At 57.1% G+C, this 18,375-nt stretch overlaps 2 protein-coding genes across 2 annotated transcripts; both read right to left on the bottom strand.

The window, feature by feature from the left end:
* Positions 1-1,658: 1,658 nt before the first annotated feature.
* VOLCADRAFT_117059 (uncharacterized protein) lies at positions 1,659-8,862 on the bottom strand (the record flags this gene model as incomplete). The annotated part of the gene is made up of 8 exons (XM_002949077.1): positions 1,659-1,864; positions 5,192-5,321; positions 5,733-5,866; positions 6,274-6,341; positions 6,703-6,875; positions 7,011-7,142; positions 7,840-8,586; positions 8,722-8,862. The coding sequence occupies 8 exons, from the start codon at positions 8,860-8,862 to the stop codon at positions 1,659-1,661; spliced, it is 1,731 nt and encodes a 576-aa protein (XP_002949123.1).
* A 3,184-nt stretch (positions 8,863-12,046) lies between these two features.
* On the bottom strand, positions 12,047-18,265 carry VOLCADRAFT_89516 (uncharacterized protein; the record flags this gene model as incomplete). The annotated part of the gene is made up of 7 exons (XM_002949076.1): positions 12,047-13,135; positions 13,648-13,854; positions 13,939-14,237; positions 15,036-15,178; positions 15,698-17,097; positions 17,308-17,414; positions 18,256-18,265. 7 exons carry the CDS (start codon positions 18,263-18,265, stop codon positions 12,047-12,049), a joined length of 3,255 nt encoding a protein of 1,084 aa, XP_002949122.1.
* Between the last annotated feature and the right edge of the window lie 110 nt (positions 18,266-18,375).

The following is an 18,375-nucleotide window of genomic DNA, read 5'->3' as shown; positions in this document are numbered from 1 at the left end:
ACCCCACACATTCATTGTTCTTCTGCTTCCAGGGTTTCGTAACACGGGCTGCTGCATAAATACCCAGTCAGCTACCTCCGGCCGTAACACCCGGCCGCAATAACGTGTGTGTATTTGTGCGGTGCGTGGTGTGTGTGTTTGGAGGGGGGGGAAAGAAGGGAGAATTCAAAGCTGCTAAGAGGCCATGTATTGAGGCAATAGGGGGCCAGGGAAACCCCCTCTTACCCCGCGGGAAACCCCAAGACGCACCTCCTTGCGCTTCCGCTCTGTCTCCTCCTCCTCCTTGCGCCTCCGCTCACGCTCGGCCTCGAGTCGTTCCTGCTCCCTTTGCCGCTCCTCCTCCTCTCTTCGCCGCCGCTCCTCCTCCCTTCGCCGCTCCTCCTCACGCTGCTCCACGAAACGCTTCACCTGTTGATATTGCGGGAATGAGACGAAGAGCACAAGGGGGGAAAGACGAAGAGCACAAGGGGGACCCCGTACTCAGCTCATCCCCGGGTCCCTGGCGCCCTGAGGACGCCACAAAAACACGGACGGCATGCAACATGGACAGACAGACGGACAGACGAACACGTACGGGAGGCAGGCCGCATGACCGTGTTCCACTGCCAGATAGATGCCCGGTTCCGTTTCGCCTTGGTGGAGGAGAGAAGAAGGGGTGAACGGCGGAGGAGCTAGGACAACCCCTCAACAGGTGATGAGAAGCCACGCACATCTTAGCCGCGCAGACGGACTCCTCGGCAGGGGGTTTCACATGCCACATGCAAAAATCAAGTTGGTGTTCCAGCCGGCTGCCAACAGGCAGATCCTGTCACTGCTGTATTTTTGGGTTACCGCTGTCCTTGTGCTGCTGTTGTTGCGCACCTGCTGCTCTTGTAGGGTGGCCTCAGTACGGTGAGTTGACTGCACCCTCTCCAACACCTCATTGCGCTTCTGCCGCTGCCGCAGCAGGAGCTCCTGGTCCTCGCGTTCTAGGTCGTTCTAACGGTAACGGTGGTTGGCAGGTTTCGGAGGAAATGGGCAACAAGATTTGGGAGGTTTGCAGTTGGATTTCACCACCTGGGGGGGCTGTGTAATTCCTACCGCGGTATGGCCGTATGGGACACGAGAGAATGTAAATGCACAGTCGCAGGGTGGAAGAAGTTGGCTTGTGGCGAACGGCTTGTGGCCGGCTGGTGCGAAGGCCCGCAGCATGGGCGTGCTATTGCGCGGGAGGTGGGCGTGTAGGCGGATATCACGTGCGATTGGATCTGTGAAGGAATGCCGGCACAGGGACAGACGGGCAGGAGCTGCATGCCTGCAACCGCCTCCCTCCCCGCCCCCCTATCTGTCCCCCTCTCCCTCTCCCTCTCCCTCTTTCAGAAATCCCGCCTGATGTGTGTGTGTTTGTATATAGCATCGGTGCACACTCGTCACTCGTTAGGATTCTCCCGTCTGTAGCCCCCACATCTCGAGCGCGTACTGACTGACCTTCTTGCGGCGCGCAGACGAAGCTAGCGAGCTGAACTGCGCGGCCAACTGCACCTCGACCTCCGCCAGGCGGGAACGCCATGACGCCTGCTTGCTACGCTGGATGGTCTGCGCAGCGACCCAACAGCCCGAAGTGGAGGAGGAGGGGTTTTTTTATGATTCTGAGGCGATGGAGGATGCCTCATGGCATACTAGGGCAACCAAGCACTTGCCTCGAGAGACGCCAGCAGCTGTTGCTGTAGGAGTTGCCTCTGCTCCTCAACAGCATCGGGTTTGCTCAACGTGTCCGCGTGGGCTGCGCTGGTCACTTCAGGTTCACTGTCGCTTTCGTCGTCGCTGGGCACCCGATAGGATACGGATCGAGTGCCGCTGCATCGCTCCTTGGCGGGGAGCTCATCTGCGGGTAATTGCCGATAATTGCACAGTGCATGCCGAAGCCGTAGAGCTGGGGCCGTGGATTACCTTCTGGTAAGCCATAACGGACAACGCCAGTGCTTATAACTCTGTGTGCTGTGGCTGCACCTGGGGACCGGGTTGCTGTAGGCGGCAGGCGGGACCGAGGCCCCAGCTGCGCTGCTACCAATGAATGAGGGTTTGCAACATCTGAACCAAAATTTAATCGTTTGATAACTCTGTCGTTGTATGGACTTGACATCCACAATTGTATAGAGACCAGCCTGGTCTAGACCTGAGGTCTAGTTCAAAGTGGAGAAGTTTGATGCACAAGGATGCATTGAGCTATAGTATCATATTTTTGTCAGAATTTGACAATTCCCGCGATGTAAAACATCTCGGAACGCCATCCACCGCTGTTGGACAAATGGAGTTTAGTCCCACTCTCACAAACCTTGCCTGCGCAATCGCGCAATGGTGCGCTTGTAAGCTTTTCACTGGACCTCCGTCCTCCGCAAGCCAGTAGGTTCTCATCCTGCGAACTGAACGCTACTGCAGTGCGTCGTACCAACCGCTTACTCGTTATGCGCAGAGACACAAAACTTACGGCATGTTATATGAAATGTGATTATCATCAATATTACGTCCTGGGTACCCTGGATCCATAATGGAGCTCTCATCAAAAGATGCAGGGGTGTAGAGCAAAATCGGCACTTGGGGCATCTAGGCGAACCAGACTCCCGAGTTACACATATTCTCTACACGTCTCAGTATTTGCGCGTTGCCGGCCACAAAATTCCACACCGTAACGCGACCCCCCGACCCCAATCCAACATGTATACTGACCAACCAAAGATCTTGGAAAAGGTTCACATACCGCACGTACCCAGCAGTCGCAAGCGGGATCACCCCAAAAGACCCCTTCCCAAAAGCTAACGTGACAATTCCGTGACGAGCACATGCAAGCCTTGCTCCCCCCGACACCCGCACAAAATTTGCCCAAAGCGAGTCCGCGCAACACTGCGCCACCAAAGCACGGGGCAACGAGCTCCCAAAGTCATCCGTCACGTATCTTACCTCCCCGCGCTGTCAGCGCCAGCAATCAAATGCAGAAACAAAGGGAAGCACCCTCCCGGACATCACATCTGTGGCATCACCATCGTAAATCCCTAGCGGCATCATTGTACGGAGCTTTGTACGGCACACATGCAGTAAGCGAGAAAGCGGATTCTGGACGACGGAGGGGTATGTAAGACTGCGGAGGTCACATGATTCCTTATTTTAATTCTTACAACGTTTGAGGAGCGATGCATTACGTGGACAATGTCCCCAAGAGATGAGCGACCCCAAACCCTCAGCCAGCAGGCTGCGTCGTCGTTTTACATGTGAGTGAGTGCGGTGGGTCCTTTTTTTGAGCTGTGACCTTCGCTAATAATTGTCACCTTGCACAGCGGCCCTGTACGACAGTCTATGACAAATACCCTTTGCCCTCTAAAATACATGACGTGCAGCAGGCATGACGCTAATGCATAACCGGGCAGAGGTCCAGCCCTGAAGGGAGCAGGTATACCCTTCCGGGTTGAGTATAACCCTTAACGCAAAACCTTAGTAGTTCAAAACAATATCCCAATCCATTAAATCCGTCCTTCTGAATATAACTGAAAACTGAACTGCTTCTCTCTCCCTCCACACACTACTAGACCCTCGCAAACCCCAAGTCCCACGCATCCTGGTCAGGATATGTGCAAGTCACGCGCGACATATATACACACAAACATATATGTACACATATGCGCACACGCTACTAAGGGAAAATCACGTGCACGACCAGGCATACATAGACCTCAATCAGCAGCCCCCACTCCGTTATTATTTCCTCACATCCCGAACGCGACCAGAAAGCAAAAATTAAAATACGTCTTCCGCTCTTCGCCCTAGCGTCAGCATTGGCAGTGCTACCTACTCGTCCAACAAGTACGGAAAACGTCTTCTCATATGCCGTACAACCTTGCACCCGTTTCCCCCTTATCCAGTCCTACCTTATTCCGACCAAGAGAACACTCGGGCGGGTAACTACCATCACACCTGACATCAACCTCCCGAGCTGGGGACACACACATGAACATACGTACATACATACGCACATACATAGATACATACATACATACATACATACATACATACATACATACATACATACATACGCACATACATACATACGCACATACATACGTACATACACATCCCTCTATGCAACTCATCATCCCTCATCATGCGACCCATGCAGAGTACAGCCTCACAAACACACACGCATATCATCATGTCGTGCGACCCTTAATTTCTTCGGCATCAAGTTCACTGTCAGAATGCCACTTGTAAGCCACTCCAAGTTATATTATACATCCCATCCATCCGTCCAGCTGGGCGAGGGGGTTGGTATGGCACACATTATGTATTACGTATGCTTGTATTGCGTTGATTTGCGTCGCGTCGCTCGGGCATCCCGACGTGTGCTTGAGGAGCACCTCGCACCTTCCCTACTTGATCATGGTTCACATAGCTCTCCGCTGCATGTATTATATATTATGTAATACATATATTATATAATATATATCATATATGTCCGCTTCATATACATATACACATACATATATACATCCGTTGACCATGCTGCCCCCTTACAACTCCCCGGCCTAAGCCCTCCGTGCACGTCCTCTCCTCCCCCCGCTCCTCCTCCCCTGCTCCTCCCCCCTGCTCCTCCCCCCCCTGAGGTCCGCGGCTGCGCGTCGCTCAACACCCGCCGCCACAACCAGCTGTGTCCCCATACATGCACCGATAAGATCCTGCTATTTACGCTATCCGCAGGAGCATGCGACGACCGCTCACACGCAATCTTGCCAGACAGCAAGACGTTGGCTTTGACGGACCACCACCACCACTGCCACCACCACTGCCTCCGGGCCCCAGCTGCGGTCACGGCTTGACTCAGGCACAGCACGTCTGGCAGAGTTAGCAGATGTGACCTTTCAGGCCGATGTCGGCCTGGGTCCTCCGTCGAATGCTAATCATGGTCCAAATTAGGATCCGAACGAGAACCCAATCACGATTTTACATTCATCAGCGCTTCACATCAAGGTACTAGAACCCTCGCCGGCATCGTAATCCGACGACATGATATCCGACGTGTTTTATGCAGCACGATCCGAGGCCTTGATAACGTAAAGCTCTGCAGATCCTATCCTACCAGGTACTCAACCCGTGCCCCATCCGACCGACCCACTCCAGCTAGCTAGCTAGCGGCGGCAGTACTGGAGCATGCGGCGTAGCTCACTGGTGATGTGGCGGATGGTGGGCCGCTCCGAGGGGTGTCTCTCGGTACACGAGGAGATGAGGCGGCGGAGCGCGTAGGGGCACACATTGTCATCTGTGGGTACCTCCAGACGGGCGCCCTGGGTCACTACCTGCGACCCGCATGACATGACGGCACGGGGCACGGAACAACCGGGGCATCAGCCCGATTTCCCCGATGCTCCTTATTGATTGGTGATGGCCCGGGACGGGGCGGGCAAGCAAACCAAAGCCGACGCGCGACTTGACAAAGGAAGTTGGCGACGTTCCCGCCAGAGATGACAGCAACAAGAACGCGACCCTATACCCCTGCTTGCTGCGAACATACACAGACAGATAGACAGACAGACAAATAGACAGACAAACAGACAGACAAACGACCTCTCTACTGTTATACGACCGCCCCGAAATGCGCCTCACAACACTGCATGCGGGAGTCTGTCCTAGTAGTGTTTGTAACGCCCGTTATGCCGGTCTTGGTCTTCGCCCCTCTCTCCTCCCTCTCCCCCGCATTTCGCACGCACCTTGTGCACGAACTCGCTCATTTTGCAGCCTGCCCAAGGCCGCTCACCAACCACCAGCTCCCATAGGACTACGCCAAAGCTGAAGATGTCCATCTTATCACTGAGACCTCCATCCAGATGCGGGTCCCAGCACTCTGGGCGGGGAGGAGGGGAGGAGGAGGAGGAGGGCGGCGGAAACGGCGGAGTGGCGGCGAAGGCGGGAATCCCCCACTTCGAGGAACGCTTAGCATCGCCTTCCAGGCGCTTCTGGGTTCCTAGGCCAGAACCCAGACGCGACCCAGACCATGGCCAATTTCCCGCGCGGTTTCTTCAGCCCCTGGTTGTGGATTCGTTTCTTCGTTCACCCGTTAGTTCGTCAAGTTCGTTTTATTCGTTGCCCCCCAACGGTATGGGCCCTCTTACAGCCCGACGGGATGTGGGTCAGTGTGGGAGATATACGGCTGCAGAGCACACGGCCTCCACATTCACCAGGGAGCACCCGGACCGACCGATTCCTAACCAGATACATGAAACCGCAAATCAACTGTCCTTCTGTCCATACCTGGCGCCATGTACGCCATCGAGCCGGTTTCGGGGCGGTTGGTATCTAGGTAGGCCGAATACTTGCACCTGCACCCGCAAAATCACACGCGACTTTCACCACGCGGCGTCAAACAAAAGGTTTTGAAAGCCCAGCTTAATATCAGTTATGCATCTGGCCGCAACGTCGATGCCGTCGCATGGACCCGCGCATGGGGCCGAGCCCGGGCCTTCTTCTTTTTCTTCTTCCTTCTTCTTTAATCCATTGCAGCGGCACCATCACCAGCCGGGTAGCAGCAGCAACAGCAGGACAGGACCAGGGCGTGCAGCACAGCTCCACTACCCCGGGTAGCTCCAAAGGTAGGTAGTACTGGCTATAGCCAAAGATGCAATGCAAAAGGGCATAAAGAGCGGCCCCGGCAACCCAGGGGCCCCCGCAGCCGAGCCGCACCTAGCCAGTCCAAAATCCGAGATCTTCGCGCGGCCGTTCTTGTCCAACAAAATGTTGGCGGGCTTCAAGTCCCGGTGCACGACAGCTGGCGTGCGGCTGTGCAGGTACTCCAGCCCTAATGCAACATTCAGCGCAATCTCCAAGATGCGAAACAGCGGCAGCGGAGACTTTGCCTGCGGGTGGCGATACTGGTGCGACGGCGGAGCTGGCGGCGACGGCGCTTCGGTACCTACGACTGGCTGTGGCTGTGGCGCTGTAGCCGGCACGTCATGGGGGCCCCCCGGGTCCTTGGCGGCGAGTTGTCTCACCCCGCTGTGCAGCACCAAGTCCAGGGAGGTGACGCACAGCTCCTCCACGAGGCAAATGTCGGGAGGTTGCAGGCAGCCGCCCAGGAGCCGCACCACGTTGTCGTGATGCAGGCTGCTGAGCACCGTGATTTCCTGAGCAGACAGGGTGGAGAGAGCTGGATGACGGATGGATCGTACGGGGGAGGAAAGGTGGCGTGTACGAATTCGTTTATGCAGCCAACTGTGTACCTCCGGGTTTCCTTTACGTGAAGGCCTTTGCTGATGTACACCAGCATGTAGCCAACATATACATACATACATACGTACATACATACATACGTTGTACATAGGGCGAAGATGCATGTGTATGCGTAGATGGTGCATATATCATATTTTATACGTAATCAAAGTTCACAGAGCCGTTGTAGCTCAGTGGTAGAGCGTTTGTCTTGTAAACAAAAGGGCCCTGGTTCAATCCCAGGCTGCGGCAAAATGGACTAATATCTGGTCAGTCGACCATGGTCAGACAGGGCCGGTGAGACATGGACAGGAGAAGGGACTTTTACAGTCCAAATCTTCCGACAGTAGAAGGTATGATGATCAATCAAATCGGTGGATGGCGGTGGCCTCAGACAAAGTTGACCTACAATCTGAATAGGAATGAGTTTAAGCCGCCGCGATCCGGCAGACTCCGTTGGATGTCGATGGTGGGGGTGTAACCTGAGCGTTTCACAATGACGATGACTAGAGTACCCCGAAAAACCGGGGAGGTCAGGACCTGCCGGGTAGCGCCCGCGGGGTGAAGACTTGACCCACTTGTCCTACACGTACGCGCACTGTCACGTATTACCTGCACAAACACTTCGAGGTCGTCGATAGTGCAGCCGTCGCGAAGCAGGTGCCGGACGGATTTTATGGCCACGGGCTCGCCACGAAAGGTGCCCGGGTACACTGCCCCGAACTGCCCCCACCCCAGCGTCCGACTGCAATCCACCGCCACATCCCGCCGCAAATCCAGCCTTAGGTCGGTGCCCTGCTCCGCTGCCTTGCTTACTAATTCCTTCGGGAGGACCACTTGGCGGAATGAGGACCGCCGGCTGCGGCAATGAGCCGCGGGAAGAGAAGGAGGAGGCTTTACAAGGTTGGATAGCGGGGGCATGGCGGGGATGCTGCCGGTGGTGGCGGCGGCGGCGGCCATGCTGCAAGGCGTTCTGGCAGGGCGAGAAAATGAGCCTGGGACCGTGGAGTTGTCTACGAAGAAGGTTTGTGTATTGCTGTCGGCGTTAGCAGAAGGTGGCGGTGTGGGCGTGGCGTCGCCGAATGGGAAGATGGCCTGAGCTGAGGAAGGCAGGCGAGTTTCGGTGGAAGAGAAAGGTAAAGAAGCGCCGCCGTCGCCGCCGCCGGGAACAGTTGCGTTGCAGTAAGGGGCAGCTCTGCGGCTGCGAGACGTTGACATGCCGGAGCACGCGGCAATTTGGGCAGTGAGGAGGCGCTCCCAGCCAGGGACGCCGTATTCCACTGCGCATTCTTCAATTAGGGCGACGGTCGGGCCCGATTCCAGGGATGAAGAGCTGACCTGGTCGTTGGTGATGGATGGCTCTGGGGCGCAACACGAAGACAACCGGATGCCGTGGTGGACGTTTGCCGGAGCGCTGGCTGCCCGGTGCGGAGGGCTGTGATGGCGCGATCGCGAATCCACGGTTATGGAGGGCAACGGCAGGGTCATCCTCACGGTTAAGTCATGTGGCTGCTCTGATAATTGTACGGGTCTGAGCTGTTGCACCTCGCGCATGGTGCTGGAGCCGAGCGGGGGCGCATCCTGCATGGGGCCACTATCGTGTGTCGAAAAGTTGTTTTGGTCCTCTCCGCCCATTGAAGGTATAAGACCCTGAGATTCAATATCTGCTGCTGAGTTGCAAGCGCAGTTCGTAACGCCGTGATCAAATGTGCTTGGGCAAGGTTTTGGAGGCGTCTGCGGAAGTCCTGAACCAGAAGCGGCCCTCCACGCGGAAGCATTTACATTTGTGGAACGAGAAGCCTCGTTATGTCTCTCACTCCGACATTGTAGCCGCTTCCACAGGCGACGTAGTCGCCCCACCATTCTATGTTCCCAACGGTTGGAAGTGGGGTCGTTGCGACGACGCCCAGATGGTTCAAGGAGTTCAGGTTTGCACTTTATGTCTATACAGCTGCCACGAGGTCAGAGCTGGAAGGAGTTGAGACATCTTTGAGACATGAAAAGACGCCGGCCCCATTGACAAGCGTGCCAGGTAACTAAGCCCTTAGCAAATTTACGTAGTGCGTCCCATTACCGTAGCGAAATTAGTTGGACCTGTGTCAGGTTCAGGCTGGACTCACTTCCCTTTTTGAACGTTTCTCTGTCGTTGCGAAACGTAGTACTGTACGTTCGCAAAAGAAGCTGTTGGCCTCCCTACTTTTCTCATTGAAACTTGCAGTTCAGGGTTGACCGTTGCTTTGGTGATTATTATTAAATTATAGCGAGTGGACATGTTCGGTCCGTTACAGCGAATCGTACCGCTGTACCGGTGTTACAACTTGCGTATCTCTGCACAAGACTAACCAAATCATTACCCCATCAGCTGTACAGGTTTCGCATTCGCACTGTCCCAGGACATAGGATTTATGTCGTAAATTGTTCGCCATAACCGCAATGGACCTTAGCGGACTTAACTCCTCAACCGGTTTTAGGCAATCCAACGATCCAAAATTCCAACTTCCACTCCCATGATCTGCCCGCTTTACAGGTAAAATATCCTCTAGTGATCCAAGTTATGCATTTAATGCCTGGTGTGGACCCGCAAACCTTCGCGAACTTCGCGAACTTGTTGACTGTTGTTGATACACAGGGCACGCATCACCGCGGAGCTATACCGAGCACGCGCACTGAATGCGCCTCCTTGCGAGCTGGGACGTTTTATGGGTCCATATCTTGCGGGCCTGACCCAGGACCTGGCGCGGCTACTGGCACGTTTCCTAGGGACCTGCTATAGCATTACGGTTCGACAGATTCGTGCTCTCCGTCTAAGGCTCGTACGCGGGGACCCCCAGCGAGGCACCCAGTCGCCCAGAGAGAAGAGACGCAGCAGCAAAGGCACGATAATGGCCAGAGCGGTGATGGGGCCCCAGCGCATGCGGAGTCCCGGGCAAGACCAGACCTCCAAGGCTAGAGCTCGTCCACATCAACACGCAATTACAATTGTACATGTGTGTGTGTGTGTGTGTGGTGTTACATCCGCTGCTTGTATGAGTAAATAGCGGTCCCATCTTAACAAACCAAGAGGTTCCAATGGCACACAGTCAACATGCACAACACATGCTGGAGAACATGCAGGTGTCATCCTGCACAACTAGCCAACAATTGTTGATGCCACGCCACCGACAAAAACAACACCATCAGCGCGACCTCCATTACACAGATTGATATCACCTGCAAACTGCAACCCCCGAACGCTGGACGCAGAGGCGCCGTCTTTCTATGACAGCACGTATGCGGTAACGGCACGTCAGAAATCCAAAATCAGCGGCCGCACCCTAAGCGCTACGACCTCGTCAGCTGTACAATTAACGGCTGGCGTCAGCGGACGCGACTCCGGGCGAACTGGCCCTCCCTACTGCACGGTTCGGTAAATCAATCCTGTTTCACGGCCCACCCTCGCTCCCGTGGGTGCACCGTACCGGTCGGGTTCGCGCAGCCAATGATGCAGTCGATGTGAAACAAGGCCGTCTGTCGGTCCACGGGATGAATTCATTAGGATGCCCGCCCCTGCCGACATGCCTCATGTTTTCAAAAGCACGAAGACACACACACATGTACATACACATACATACATACATACACATATACACGGGCGTGTATGGGAGCGAATGCACGCCGCGACTGCCGTCGTGCCTGAACTCCATGCAGCACAAGGTGAATCCGTCCTCCTCCCCCGTTCAGGACGACGACGCGTGCTAGGAGAGGACCTCGCGTGTGTCAAAATCGCGTAGCGAGGGCCAGAGGGCCACATGCGCCGCGGCATGCTACAATGCGCGTCGGCTTTTACTTTTATTCATTCAATCTCCGTGGACGCTAGCGCGAGCAAGTCAAGCAAGCAAAGCACTATGGTAAAACATGCGGCGTGTCAGGGGTGTGCAATTCCAAGAGCCGCATCCGGGGTTGCGGAAGCGCGGCCCTTTAGGTGACGTCGAGTCAGGTGGTGTCTCAAGCACATCGTCAGCCATCTTCAGTAGCAAATCTAATAAAGTTTCTACTAGAACCAGGCGTCCTGGGTTACTCCGACAACTGCGGGCTTCATGCCATAATAAAAACGAGCAGGCCGTGCACCGAACCGTACAAAATGGCCAAAGGGAACGGCCCAAACCTTCCGCTCCAGAAACAACCAGCCTGCAGCAATCACGCATGCGCATTACATGGCCGTTCGATGACATTGCAACATTTTACGTACCTGCTGTTTCACATTGGCGTAGCCTGCAAACAGACGCTCGTACCCCATGCACGCGTAAACAGATAATTAATACATCATACTCAAGCACCATGCGAAACACGTTTTCCACCTGCTCTTGCAGTATCGAACAACCTCCGTAGCACAGGCACAGCAAGGCTGCACCAACGTCAGGGCAACGAAGCACAGCAAGTAAAACACAGGTCCATCGAGGGCGGTAAGGGATGCGGAGGAGGAAGCGGGCCTTCCTACTGCATGCACGATGCAGCAACAGCTTACGTAGTATTGTCCTTAACCAAGCAGCATAGCACCCACAGACCCCCAATAGTTGTACAGTGCACGACACATAGTTCACTCTTTGATAGTAAACGCAGCTCAACGTTGAAGTCATAAACCCATGCCAAGTGAACGCAGCATAGCATAATGGCATATACCAGTATCCAAGCGGCTCCAAATTCGCGCCATATTCCCGACACTGCAGAGCATCCCTATACATAATATATATACCCATCTAATCTTTGCGCGCAGGGGATTATCAATCCCAACACCACGCCGATATCAGTCCCAACACCACGCCGTCAATCGGCCGGTCTGTCAAGCCCGCGGCGTGGCGCGACGCGTCGTGTCAAAGCTGAGACTGCGGATCCCAGATGCCGGCGGCGCTACCTGTACGGAAGGAAGACCCTGCTCGAATATCGTACCATTCCTACCGGCTGCGGTGCGCCCGAACAATGTCAATGCGGTGCCTGCAGCCGCGTACGGCTGCGGGAACACGCCAGCGGCTCCGTAGAGACCATGCAATGACGGACCCGAGGGAGGCTGCGACTCCGATGAGGGTGGCAGATGCGGCAAGGAACCCTTGCGCTGAACCCCCCCTTGCAGCTGTTGCTGGTGGTGCGGGTACAGTTGCGGCTGAGACTGAGGATGCGAGGAAGGAGTCTCCGCCGTGGCAGCTGTGGCGCCTGCTGTGGCCGTATCTGCGACGGACACACTGCCGCCGCCAAAAGCGTCAGCGCCGCCCCGGGGCGACAGCGGTTGCACGTATGGTGAAAGGAGCGACGTGTGCTCCTGCGGGCTGGTGTTAGGTCCTGCTGCTAGGCCTACCCCAGATAAGATCTTGTTCAGTGCCGGAGGCCTCAAGCGGTCGTCGATTCCAGCGCCCGCCCGAGGGCGGCCGCTTGAGAACGTCGAGCCGAAGGCGCCGCTGGCGCCTGTACTGTTGGCAGCTGCCACAGCGGCCGCGGCGGCGCTCCCGTTCCCGGCGTAGAGTACTGACCCTGCACCGGCAGCACCGCCGCTAACAGGTGACGCCACGGCCTGCTTGAAACCACAGTGGCGAATACCGTGCGCGGCGGGGTACGGAGGTAGTGCAGGGACAATGATACCGCGTGACGGCGGCGCCGTGGCCGCCGCTATGGCGGCGGCGGCAGCAGCAGCAGCGTCGACTGCCTCCGCCACGGCACCGTTGCTAAAGATGGATGTCGCCGCCGCGCTGGACAGGGTCCCGACACTGACGAGCCCTGAAGACCGGGCGGTTCCGCTGGAGCGGGGCTTGTGGGGCGACGTGGAGGGGCGCGTGGGAGCGGAGAAGCTGCCCCCAAAGCGGTCGTGCGCATAGCTGGATGCGCCGCCTGCGGCTCCGGCGGGGCCGCCAGACGAGGATGCCACCGCTGCCCTTGGCTGCTGCAGGAAAGAGGTGCAACATGAGGCGTTGGGACGCAACCAGAACGCGAATATTGAGGTAGCGTGGTTCGAAAGACAATGGGGTCATCCAGTCGAGCAGAATATATGAAAGCCGAAGAGTCCATAAAGAAGCCGTGATACAAAATTGCGACACGTGTGCGCAGATTAAGATTATATGGCAGTATAGTTAATCCTTAGGTCTGGGTTTGCCTGCTGGCTGCCCCGTGACTCGCAGCTGCCCTGTCTGGCCCACAGAGCTCGCGATGCAGATGCCTGCCCGTGACGACACAGCGGCTGTAGGGGGCCACGACAAGCAGCGCTGGCTCGCTACTGCAATCCTTTGCAGTTCAGGACGTTTAGCGAGGAGCAAGCGGCAGCCAAACCTTTTTTTTTCTCGGACAGCTGCGTATTTTTTGCTCTGAACTCTAGCAGTTGGTGCTTTGGACGTCTCCAGTTGACGTTTTATCTCCTCTGGCACGTAAGTCCCTCCCAATGCCACCCGGGTGACTCACCCGTACAGGACGCGCGCTTAGTCGACCAGGGCTGCCACCACCACGCGGTGTGCCCTGTCCCAGCCCGCCACTGCCGCCACTGACAGGGCCTGCACCCGCGCCGCCGCCGGCGCCGCCCAGCGCCTCCATCCGCATCATTTCCTCTGATGAGCTTCCCGACACCTGGCTGATTGGCGTGGACCGGTACACCTGACCCCCCGGGAAATTCTGTACGTGTGCAGGGGGAAAGCGACTTAATGAGCTGTGGCCGAGGGCGAGGCCGTGACTGCTGCCGCCGCCACTACCACTCACGCCGCCGTTGGCCATGCCGGTAACGCCGCCGTTGCCGGCGGCAGTTCCCGTCACCCAGGAGCCCATCTTCAGCACGCTGCCACTCAGGCCCGTGCCGTTGCCGGCTGCGCCGCTACTGCCGGCCGGGATACCAAGGCCGCCGAGAGTGCCGCCGGGCGCGATGGCGAACTCGTCGCCGTCGGCGTGGAAAGCTGCCCCGGCTGTGGAGGCAGCCGAGGCGTTAGACTCCCGGGGGGAGCGCGATCGGTGGGAGCTAGGGTTGCCCAGCGTGATTGAAGGGGAGGACAGGCGGCGAGGGACTGCGGAGGGGATGCACGGGAGCATGCGGCGAGGGAGGATAAGGGTTTGTGAGGCACGGGAAGGTACATGGCACTGAGCGACATGTGCCATATGTCCCAGTGCGAGCGCGTCGCGCCCATTAAAGGTTGTTGCAGGGAGTTGTATTGGGTGGGGCAAAAACACAATGCAACACAGTGGATAAATAGAACCGATGCTGCTTTTACCGCACGGATGGGGAAGCCGCGAGTGCGGCATGTGCAACACGGCAGGAGGTGCAGTCGCGGTGGTGTGCGAGCAGGCGGACACGAGATGCCGACACGAGATGCCGACGCGGGATGCCGACGCGGGATGCCGACGCGACTGCAATCACCACAAAGGCGAGGAAGCATCACACACAACTACCCTTCGCCCCTCCTCCATAGAGCCCAACACCAGCTCGCCCTCAAACGCGCTCAGTGCCCTCTCAACCAACGTGACAACCAACATTTACAGGGCCCCCGCTAGCTTCCCCCGTGAACTCCCAACACCAGGCACAGAACAAGCCGGACTCCAAACCATGCCACTGGCTCAACTGCGTGTATAAATCGCGTACGTAGAATGTTTAGTATCTAAATAAGTATCTAAGTACAAAATTTTAGTATCTAAGTACAAAATCATTCGGGTAATGGACGTGCTGACCCTCCTCCCAGCTTCTAACCACCCGCACCACCAAGCAGCCTGCAAGCTCCCGCGCTGGCGCAAAAGGAGGAAAGCCATCCCGCACACCGCCATCCCGCACGCCGCCGGAGAGACCCACATGCTAAGCCCTACCCCCTTACCGGATGCCTGCGGGAGCGCGGTGTGGTGTGGATTCACTGCGGAGTGCAGTCCGCGGCTGGGCGACTTGGAAGGCGAGTTAGTCCGGACCGAAGCATGCGACACCACGTAGCCGGAGCCGCGAACAGGAGACCGGTTGCTTTGTCTGCGGGGTGAGGAGGCGGCAGCGGCGGCGACCAGCAGGTGAAAAAGGCTTTTTTCTCTTGCATATATGACCCGAAAGAGTCTCTATTTGTTTGGTTCCGGAGCGCCTTTGGTTCCGGAGCGCCTTTGGTTCCGGAGCGCCTTTGGTTTGGGAGGTGAGACCAGAGCAGTTCCCCCCTCCCACAATCAGCTTCTCCACTGGTCCACTAGCAGAGAAGCCCCGTCCCGAAAAATGGCGTCATGCAGGCGGCAGATCAAAAGAATCGCCATTCACAGATTGGAATCTCAACCAGACGATGAGTAACAGCGCTACAGCCCGCGCGCGATGCTCCAGCCAGGACTACAGGCGCAATGCGGCAATCAGCCCCGTAGCGGGTGAAGCACCCCGGTATGTAACCGCCGAGCGGCGTTCGCGTCTGTGCTGAAACATGTTTTTCATACTGCCGACAGGCGAGCACGACGAAGGAGCCCCCTCATCATACCCCACGCCTGGGTGCGAATACAAAAGAAGCGCCCTTACCCAGGTAGGTAGAGCCGACGCGGCGGCGGCGGGGGGTGCTGCCGCAAGCCCTCCCCTATTTGTGGCGTGGGTATGGAAACGTACTGCTGATGGTGTTGCTGATAGTGGTGGTGATGGCTGCCGGCATTCGGAAAATGATGTGGCGCGAGGACCTGGCTGTGGCCCTGACCCTGCAGGGCCGCGGCAGCTGCCACCGGCTCGTGATCTGCTGCCTCCAGCGGCGGTGACATCCGTGGGCTGGAGCTCAAGGGGCCTGTGCCGAGGATGCCCGATCCTAGGGGCCCTGGGCCCAGGGTACCTGAACCTGACACGCGGCCGGATAACACACGCTCAAGCGCCTCCGTTGCAGGACCGCGAAAGCTGGGGCCCGGCAGTCCCAAAGCACCGTCGCCCTTGGCAGCCCATGAGGGGAACACCGGCGATGTGCATCCCTCCTGTCCCGGCGGCAGCGAGGTATTTGGGTCATGGTCGTTTGCGTCACCGCTGCCAGCGCCCTTTCGCGGGCTACTTGGCCCCGGAATGTCATCAAGGACCATAGGGGAGGCGGACGGATCGGAGACAATACCCGCGGCTGTTAGGGAGGCGGTGACAGCGGCTTCACCGGTGCGGCCAGCTGGCATATCGGCGTTGCCGTCGCCACTAGCAGTTGTCACGACGCTACTGCTGGCAGCGGTGTGGAGATCCGGCATTGATTCGCCACCGCAGCTGCTGAGACGCGGGGCCCCGGATGCCGCCGACGTGGAGCTCGCGCCCGTCGGTGCAAGAGTTCGGCTGTTGCGGCCGCCACCCTTGCGTCCCCCTTTGCCGGCTCCGCCACCGCCGCTGTGCTCAACACCGCCAAAAAGCGCGTCATCGTCCGCCGTCATGAGGTCCTGATAGTCGTCATCGCCGCCGTCCTCGTCGTCACTGTACAACAAGCCGCGCAGCCTGTCAGCTTCTGCACCGCTCACGCCGCCGCCCTCGCCACCCTCTGGGTCCGGAGACCACGACGCCTGTAGAGAACCCTCTGGACGAGCTTCTCCCTCCGGCGTTGCCGGTGCTGTAAACAGCACCGCTGACCTCTGCTTCAGCTCTGCCGCTGCCGTTTCAGGCATCGCCGGAGTTGATGCCGCTGTCGGCAAAGCGGGTTGCTGGTCGCCGTTGCCTGGCGGGAGCGGTGATGTGCTATTTGCCGGCGAGCCTCTCCCACGGGCCAGTCGGCTCTTGTTTTCGGCTCGTCCGGCGTAGCTACCTCCGCTGCTCTGGGACTTGAGGGAAGACTTGCGGGCTAGGGCTGTGTCCCCGGTTGCATTCGCGCTCCCTTCCACCGCCACTCGTGTCGCAAGCAGCGCATGTGAGGGGTCACTTGTATTTGACGGTGCCTGCCAGGGCGTTGAAGCGTCGCTGTCAAGATTGTGGGCCTGGAGACGCCAGGATCGTGACGCACAAGCTTGGATGGAGCAGCAAGGCTTCGGTGACTAGAACCCAGATGGAGAAAAGTGCAGGGCGCGGTGGTGGAATCTTTTTCGCCACTTGGCTCAACTCAACGTTTTCGACGCTGGGCACATTTTCCTCCTCACCCGTTGACCCGGTTCCCTTCACTTCTCTTGACCTCATTTCCCAATTCACACCTTGCCAAGGTACTCCAGCAGCTCAGCACCTGGATGAGGGGAGTCGTCCTCCCAGCCAGAGAGAGCCCCAGAGGGGGGCCGCGCGGGGCCCCGCGAAGTGGAGGCCACTGCAGCGGGAGTGGGAGGGAGCAAATCACGGGGAACCCCGCTCCCCCAACAGCCTTCTACGCAGGCCGTGCCAGAATGCGAGGAATGACACGCACAAGTGGACAGAAGTACTTGATGTGTACAAGTGTGTCGTTCCACGGCTTGCTATAAGGTCGAGGTTTCTTTAGCATGCCAAACCGCTACGAAAGGTCCCACACATGCCGTCACAGTTTCAGGCATATCACGAGATAGTGCTTACTATTTGAAGTTCGGCTCTGGAGTCCTGGGGAACCTCTTTGTCCTTGTGGCCTATTAGGCGTCGCCACAGGTCTGGAAGCCGCGCCATAGCTGGAAGTCTGTACATCAGACTCTTCCATCATTTCTGTTTACTCGTCACAAGCTGTTTGCGACGTTGTCTCTTATCTCAGGTCCAGGAATGCATCTCCACCGCTGGGACGCCCTTCTCAGCTGCCGGTAGACAGCATCAGGGGGTTAATTGTAACAATGTCACGTCTAGAATGCATCGCCTCTAAAATATTATTTACTGCAAACACCACGCCGCGCGCACCCTATCCGAAGCTGTGTCGAATATGCAGGCGTGCACAAATACTGAAAATCAATTGCTCACCGCAGTTACCTAAGCGGCTACTGTAGGGCTTGTGCAGCGAGTAACTCCCAATTGGCGTACTGTGGTACGGGTTTGACTGAAAGCCAAATGCATCTGTCCTTGACAACGCATTCTGTTTGCGCAATTATGTTCACACCTAATTGTTAAGAAGTCAAGTTTTAGACATCTGCGTACATGATTCCAGCCGTGGTCCTCGCCCGACGTTTGTGCTTCTTGGTATCATCAAACCTTACCATGATGCATTTATTTTAATTGTCTGGCCGTCAGACTGCTCAGTCAGAGTCACATAGGGGAATCAAATAGAGGCCCGCGGCCCAGCGAACGACCATGCAACCGACAGCTATCTACCCAAA

This window comes from Volvox carteri, assembly GCF_000143455.1.
Source record: "Volvox carteri f. nagariensis unplaced genomic scaffold VOLCAscaffold_13, whole genome shotgun sequence".
Taxonomy (NCBI): Eukaryota; Viridiplantae; Chlorophyta; class Chlorophyceae; order Chlamydomonadales; family Volvocaceae; genus Volvox; species Volvox carteri.
The sequence above is the reverse complement of the archived record's forward strand: the minus strand, read 5'-3'. Positions and strand labels throughout refer to the sequence as shown.